At 38.9% G+C, this 8,132-nt stretch overlaps 1 protein-coding gene across 1 annotated transcript; it reads left to right on the forward strand.

Moving 5' to 3' along the window:
* Positions 1–321: 321 nt before the first annotated feature.
* On the forward strand, positions 322–7,065 carry kazald2 (Kazal-type serine peptidase inhibitor domain 2). Its single transcript, XM_088638229.1, has 4 exons — positions 322–1,185; positions 2,971–3,131; positions 3,800–3,947; positions 5,700–7,065. The coding sequence occupies exons 1-4, from the start codon at positions 717–719 to the stop codon at positions 5,819–5,821; spliced, it is 900 nt and encodes a 299-aa protein (XP_088494355.1). The 5' UTR covers positions 322–716; the 3' UTR covers positions 5,822–7,065.
* Positions 7,066–8,132: the final 1,067 nt, after the last annotated feature.

The following is an 8,132-nucleotide window of genomic DNA, read 5'->3' on the forward strand; positions in this document are numbered from 1 at the left end:
CAATAAAGTGATCTGATCTTATCTTAATATCTGCACAGTTCACTCTCTGGCACACGTGGGCCCGATTCTGCTGCCAGGCCTGGTGCGAAATGCACGACCAGCAGGCTCTTCTCTGTGAAATGAAGGGGGCGCATCTAGGAAGTGCTGGACAGGGGCCTCAGACAGTTTGTTTGTTTATGCAGGGCTGGCGGAGGAGTGGCTTCAACAGGCAGAGAAAACAAACAAAGTGAAGTTTTAGTACAAGCTTGGATTGGATACCACAGGTCCTTGGCTCCACCCCAGGCGCGTTCTTGTAGGCGCCCTGGCAATTTAAACCACAGTGAATCAATCAGACGTCTCCTTTCTTTTTTTTTCCGCTTTCTGTCTATCCTTGAAGATTTCGGCACGCCGAAGAGAGGCAGTAAATCACCGCCCCGTCTGAACAACACCAGGTCTTCCCTGTTATTTAAATTCCAGGAGCAGGAGACGCTGTGAGGGAAACAGAAGGACTGAACTTGGATTTGGCTCATTTTGCTTTGAGGAGTAGACCATGTCCTTTCCTCGGTAGCTCAGCTTAAACAGAGCACGTGGACACAGTGAGCCAGTTACTCATGCAGTTTTAGGAAAGGAGAAGAAGTGTGAAACATACACACGCACTACACTGACTGGAAACATCACACTTGCTGGAACGGCAGGAAAGGTAACTAAGTTCCTTTGACTGAAATTTCGACGAGGCCATGGCTTGCAGGATAGTTTTGCTGGCGCTGCTGGCTGCAGATTGTGCCCGAAGCCTTCCTATACACAGCCTGGGACACCTGGACTGGCAGCGGGCGCTGGCCGCGGGCGAGGGGTGCGCGGCGTGCCGCCCTGAGCTCTGCCTCCTGCCCCCGCGATGCCCAGCAGGCCGGGTGCGAGACCGCTGTGGCTGCTGCTGGGAGTGTGGGAACGGCCAGAGGCAGCTCTGTGACCTCAGCCCCTCCAGCCACTTCTACGGGAGGTGCGGGGAGGGCCTGGCGTGCCGGATCCCGGAGGAGGACATGAAATCCGGAGAGATCCCTGAGCCCCGCTGTGTCTGCTCCAGCCAGGAGGTCATCTGCGGCTCCGACAGGAAGACCTATGGAGACATCTGCCAGTTCAGGGGAGCCCAGTACCGTTCAAGGGAAACACAGGTCCTCACAGTTGTTCACAGTGGGCCTTGTCGTGCAGGTGAGTGGAGTATTATATACATACTGTACATCCAACACTTCAGTCATTGTGTATTTACTCCCACTATATATTTTCAGTACTTGCTGATTCTTTCAAAATTTTACATTGGGCACCACATCGGAGGCTCAATGAGCTTTTACCAATGTTGTGGTTTGTTTGTAGAATATGAGATAAGAACATATTTAAAAAAAGAACAAAAGAAAATCTGTTCCTTTAGGAGAACTCTAATCCCTTAGCTGCAGACTTTAGTCCCAGATGATCTCTAAATTCCTTCACTTCACAAATTGTGTGCCCAACTGATTGCAGTTAAGTTCTTCAGAGTCTTTAGAAGTTGGTGAATGTGTGGTAAACTATGAAAACTGCTCTGCAGGACCGAGGTTAGAGGTCCCTCTGCATTAATGAGTGTCATGAAACTGTGTCAAGCAGCAGTTTCCAATACAATCAACTGACTTTGATTTCACTCTGCGTGTTGTTTTTTGTTCCTTTGTCATCAAGTTTGATTTTCCATCTTAAGTAACTAAGAGAAACAACAATGGTAGACACCTGAAGCTTTAGACCTAAAAAGTCAAAGGGGAAAATTAACTTCATTTCAAATAGAAAACAATACTAAAAAAGCTATTTATAAATCCTAATATTTTGAAACTGTTATCAGTTTGGTGTTATTTATTTTACATTCTCTGTTATAATAATAATAATGTTTTATATTCCTTGTGATGGCTAATGACAAGGTAGTTCAGCACTGATTTGAGTTAAAGAAAACACAAAAGCAGTAGCACAGTGCAAAACCTTATAGCACATGTTTTTGAGGAGAAGCAGCCATCCCAATGCTCAATTCCTCCAATATAAAACATCAATAACCACTTTTAAAGCATTGTAGCTTCCTCAGTTGTTCAGATCAGCAAAGAAAAGGAAAGCGTAGCACTTTACTTTTTTAATTGAAATCATTAAACAATTACAATAGCTGTGAAGACTAAACAAGATCATTTCTAATCAAACACCCTGACTCCTGTTTTCCATTAATCAAAATACCTGTGTTTCTAGCAAAACGTTTTGTTTAACAACATATTTCTTTGTTGTGTTGCCATTTAGAGAATTTACATTTTTAGCAGGTGAGACAAAAGGCTGCTTTGATTCTGAGACATAGCCAAGTTTCCTTCACAGCAGGAACTTAATTACCACTCTATGAGAGTGCAAATGAGCAAACTGCTTATCACCAGTAGAAGATACAGTACATGTAAATTTGATCACTTGTTAAAACACAATGACATGAAACCAATTAGTTAAGGCAACAATATTGTTGTGATGACCACAGGTACAAATTCCATTAGTGAGTATGTTATTTCATTTGCATAAGTTCGTTATTACATATTAATTAAGGACTCTGTTTTGGAAAGTTATTCAGAGGCGGTCTAGATATTGTATTTATCTGTATCACATTACTCAAAGATTTGTCACGCTGTCACCACACCAATGTGCTATGCAGTGGTGTTGAGTAGTAGTTATTCTTATGAATTTACTTCCTGACGTGTTTATCCAATTTGACCAATCCAATCCAATCATTGTACTCATTTATGCAGTTTGGACTAATCACAGGTTAAGGGGCAATGATGTTATACCCTTGAGTGAGGTTCTTTCCTCAAATTGCTGCAGCTCAGTCGCTCACCTGTAAAATGGATACAAATGAAAGCTGCTTTGGATGAAAACCTTAACCAAATAAATGAATCATTTTCATTTAAACCGCACTCAGTAGATTTCATCATAATCATTGCGGATGATGTCTTGTAGAACCCTTTATCACAACCTCACCTCGTGATATCATCAATATGGAAGGAAGTGATGTCATATTTGGCTGTGAAGTGTCCTCTTACCCAACTGCCCTCATTGAATGGAGGAAAGAAGGGAAGAGTATCGTCTTACCAGCAGACGTCTCCCACATTGCTGTGCAGGTATGTATACTAGTGTTGAAATAAGACAAGGGGAAATTAACGTGAAACCTTTAGGCCCTGTAATTATAAAAGATTTAGGTGATTACATCCCCATATGGAACAATAGGTATTTAAAGTAACAAAGTTTTTTTTATATAGAACCTTTGCATTCTAATCAACTCAAAGTTTGCAATGCAAAGTAATCAGCATCGCAAAAAAATGTTTTCTACATGATCATAGAACTTTTAGGTATCAAACATTGTGTTTCGCGGCAGAGAGCAATGCAATGGAACACGTTTCTCATTGGCATTTTATGTCAAGAAGGACAGTTTGGCTCATGTGAAGCATTTTTCTGTTTTTCATTTTGTAAATTCACAGCAAAAAATTGCCTCTCGTCCGAAAGACATCAGCATGAAATAACCAGTAGGATCTTACAGTGGAAGAAAGTCAGTTAAATAAGTGGAAGCCAATGTAGGGGGTGTGAACAATAGCTTGTGTGTTCAGTACTGCTAAAGAAAGGTATGCTGAGTTAATGAATGAGACGTTTAAAAACTTCAACCTTAAATTTGTCTTGTGGAGAAAAACAGTAATAATACACTGAGTGTACGAGAATGGGAGATCCCGGAGGCTTCTGCTTTCATAAAGAAGGTTAAAGAGTTTTATGGTCTCTGGTTCTTTGTAATTATTAGGCCCGAGGTGGACCACAGCGCTTTGAACTCACAGGCTGGCTCCAGATCCAGAATATCAAAAAGGAGGATGGAGGCGTGTACACCTGCTTTGCCAAAAACGAGTTTGGGGAAGCATCTGCCTCAGCAGAGCTGAAGGTTGTTGGGAGAGGTACGGCTGATTCCTGGAAGAAGCTTGTTTTGATTAATGCAGAAAACCTTTGCTTCTGCCTTTTGTTTTCAGTAAAAGCACAAACAAAATAGCTAAATGAATCGATCAGTCAGCACGTGCTATTTTATCCAGTCCTCACTGATATGTTATTCTGATGACACCCACAGGACAATAAAACAGCAGGGCTGGGCCAGGTCAAGACTGGGTTGGAGGACCACCAAGGAAAATTAGCTCTAAGTGCTGTTGGTAAACCAGTAGGTGGCGCTCTTCCCCCTGAACTAAAATGCCAAATTAATGCCCCAGTGGTTTACAGCACAGTATCCGCAATACCCATGGGAACAACTGAGTCCTGACTAGGGAACAGGGATGTTGCTGCAACATTTTCAAGCTGTTGCCATAACCAAAACGTTGACCTAACACAGTTGCAACATTACGTCTGAATGTCTTACACAACCAAACTGGGGTTCCGCTATTAAAAATGTAAAACTAGAATTTTAGAAATGGGGTTATAATGTTTTGTGTTAGCTAGGTCTATTCCATTCTGGTCCGGTCCTCACCACTGCTAAAATTATTGCTGCTCTCGTAGAGTCTCTGTGGAATTTTGTGCATTTTATTACTGTGTGGTATAAACCTTTCTTAAACAATAATGCCTCGTGAACTCATCAGGCAATCTATCTTAAAAACTAAATTCAAGTGATAATTCAAAATATTTTTTTCGAAGTCGTAGCTGTAGTTGCCAGAAGGTTTGTTCTAGAAATGTACTGCTTGCATTCTGTTTAGCTGAAAAAGTTCTATACTTCAATGGAGGGTCAGATTTCTAAGATAAAATACCATACAAGATCAAAGTTTAAAAGCCCGCCCTTAAATAAAAGCTACATTTGAGAATGTAAATACATCTGAGCAATTGTTCAAGGATCAGCGAGGAACTAAAAATGTCATAACACAACTTATGTTAAAAAGGATCTGAGCTAGACTTGCACAGTGAGATTATGAGCTAGTAAGTTTGGTTTCAGTTTTAGGCCAAAAATGTCAATATCAATACAAATGCTTATTGATCCTATTATCAGGACTGTACATCTCAGTGCAACCATAGGTGAACTTGCGATTCCGAGAAATTTCAGAGTAAAGATAACCTTAATGTGTCTTGTGCTTTTTATACAAGAACAAATGCATTAGTGATGACAGACTGTCTGACCTGATTGAACCTGATGTCAGATTAACCATGTGGATTTTTGTATTATGTAGCAGACCAGCATCATGACTGTCTCTGTCTGATTCCTCCTATCTCTTATCCAGTCAGGTTATATATCCAAACCTTGCAGAAAACTGTGCAGATTGGATTCTCTGAAGGAGTTTTGCTTTTTTTCCTGGAATTTGTCTTGCTAGGTTTTCTTGTAAATCTATTGATATCTACTGGCTGAGAACAAAGCACACGCTTTAACTGCAGTAGGTGTTTGTGGTCCTTGAAACAAAAAGGCTCACCTTTCCCGTTTGTTGGTGTGAACTTATGAGTTAAGTAGCAAGGAAAAATCTGTGATGTTGGTTTGAATTCTAACCTTACACTAATGTTAAAGATTGTACAAGGCTCTAAAAATCTGAGTGTTAATATTGTGACAGGTCAAAAAACCTGCTTATCTTAAAATATGTGATAAAAATTAAATTGTTTTCCACAAATATATGCTCTTTACTTTGACCGTTTTTTTTGTCAGAGCATTTTCAGTGGTTAATATTCCATCCCTTCTTGTTCTGCAGATTCTCCACTGGCGCATCAGATACAGCCTTACATAACTGGAGTGTTTGACATCTCTGACGATGATGATGATATCGATGATGAAGAAGACAACGAGGGGATGCCTAGTGGACATCTGTACTAAAAATAAGATTTATTCGAAGTACAGAAAGAAAACGCTTTTCTAATATGTTGAAGTTGAACTATTAAACTTTCGCCATTCTGCAATAAGCCTTGAATCACAACGTGCATAATACATTTGAAAGCATACAGTATGCCTTTTACAGTATATACGATCTTTCAGGCTTTGTTTTTCTACATTAATTACTGTTATGAGTCATCAGTGATGTATCAATCTGAAGACTCAAAACTAGAGATGTGGTGCAAACAGTAGTTTTGTTTAGTTTAAGTATTTCTTCTATTACAGTTAAGTAATAGTAACAAGATAGTAGCTAAACTGGAGTTTGAGTACAGAAAATTGAAGATACCAGAAATTTAAGTGTATTTTCTTCTTGACCTGGAACATATTTGGCAATGACTGTGTTTGTGTAAACAAAACAATATAGTAAAAATGCATTATGAATTATGTTTGTCAGCTTTGGATAAATCAAATTGTAAAATGGACATTTTTAATATGTTTATTCTTGGGTCAAGAAATAACTTGATGAGATTCTTGAGAATTTAAACTACTGGAAAATGAACAACAACAAAACCTTTCTGAATGTTCTCCTTTCATTATCCTTGTTTTATATTTGCTGAAATAAAGACACAAAATATTCTGCAGAACATAGGATGTACATTTTTTAAAAATAAATATAAAATTGGATAATGTAAGCTTATTACAAAAACCTGCTCGATGTACAATTTTATTGGTGCTCTGCCTGTTATTTCATTAGAACCAGCTCTTACTGGTTTTCTACAGTATACTTTATACTGAATTCAAATGCTGTACAAACATTTCTTTTGTCTGAATAACATACTGATTTTCTAGAAAACATGGTCAGCTCTCATATACACCTGGTGGTTCATATGTAACATGTTGCGGTATTCTACAAATATCCCTCTTAAACGACAAACGACAGGTGTGTGGGGTAGTAGTCAGGTCCCTGGACATGTTTTTTGTAAAGGTGTGGGTTCTAATACTGGGTGAAGCACTGAAAGAGTATGCTTTAACATGGCATTTAACTCAGATTGCTTCAGGAAAATGCCAGACTGTATAAAAAACATACAGAAATATAAGTTGCACAAAATACAAACCAGAGGACTGTTTTTGTAGTGCCACATTATGTGATGTTTTTTTAATACTTTTTTGTACTGTTGTACTACAGTGTTGCATCACTGAAAAAGAAATTTAAAAAGCAATAAATTAATATTAATCAAATGAGAAAAGGATTTTCTTAAATTTGCAGAATTATGAGATGATAAAATGCAGCAGTTAGGAAAGAGAATATGCCACTTACATGTTAAAGGTCTACTTCAAAAGAACATAACAAAAGTCTACCACTAATTAACCCTAACCTGCTAATGTAAAACCATATCTGGTACTTTAAGTGGAGGCAGTGGAACTGCATAAAAAAGGTTTTGGTGTGAATGCTGTGTGTTTAAGAGGTATTTTCCAAGTTTAGACGTTGATTTGGCATGGTTTTATTGATCAAAGCCCAGCTTCAGTAACATTATGTGACAGGAAGCACTTGATGTACAGTAGCTCTGAGCCTGGAAACTGTCACCTGACTAGGCCACACCTGACCAGGACTGTTATCCTGTGAAACTTCCCAAAGGGAGCCATGACAGACTGCAGAAGTAAAGAGAGGCTCCTATTTTCCCATGAAGAAATCAATAAGAATTAAATTTATTCAGTGGGGATTACTGCATGCGAGATGATTGCTCATAATAACTGAGATACGCAACAACAGCCTAAAGGCTATATCCTTATACAATCAGATATTTCATTTCACTGGCTTTCTTAAGATCTGCAGTCTAAAACGGAAACAGCAATGAGATTTAGGTCTCAAATACCTAATACAGTTGGAAGTCATATTTTGAAGCTCACATTAGGACATTTTTCTATCTAATTTCCTGATTTAATTGAAAGTATTTTTCTTTACTATCATTAGTGTATATCTGAGTACTACTTAAATATACAGCCTATTTATTTCTACTATATTCCTAAGAGGTCAGGAGACTTGAGGCAGGAGATAACCTACAGAGGGTCAGTATGATATTGCTTATTAATCGTTGGTTTACTAGTGCATTGGAATCTCTCAAGAGATTGTTATGTTGTCTTTTAAAACATAAGTTGACTTACAAACCAGAGGAACCCATTCAGCCCTTTTGGTAGTTAGCAGCTAATTGATCCAAGTATCTGATTTACCTGAATCCTGAGAGAAGCCAGGGTATCAGAAAGAGGGCTCGATGAAGACTCTCACAACCCACTTGGCATTCGTTTCCTCTGGTTT

This window comes from Lepisosteus platostomus, chromosome 1 (assembly GCF_059453375.1).
Source record: "Lepisosteus platostomus isolate fLepPlt1 chromosome 1, fLepPlt1.hap1, whole genome shotgun sequence".
NCBI lineage: Eukaryota > Metazoa > Chordata > Actinopteri > Semionotiformes > Lepisosteidae > Lepisosteus > Lepisosteus platostomus.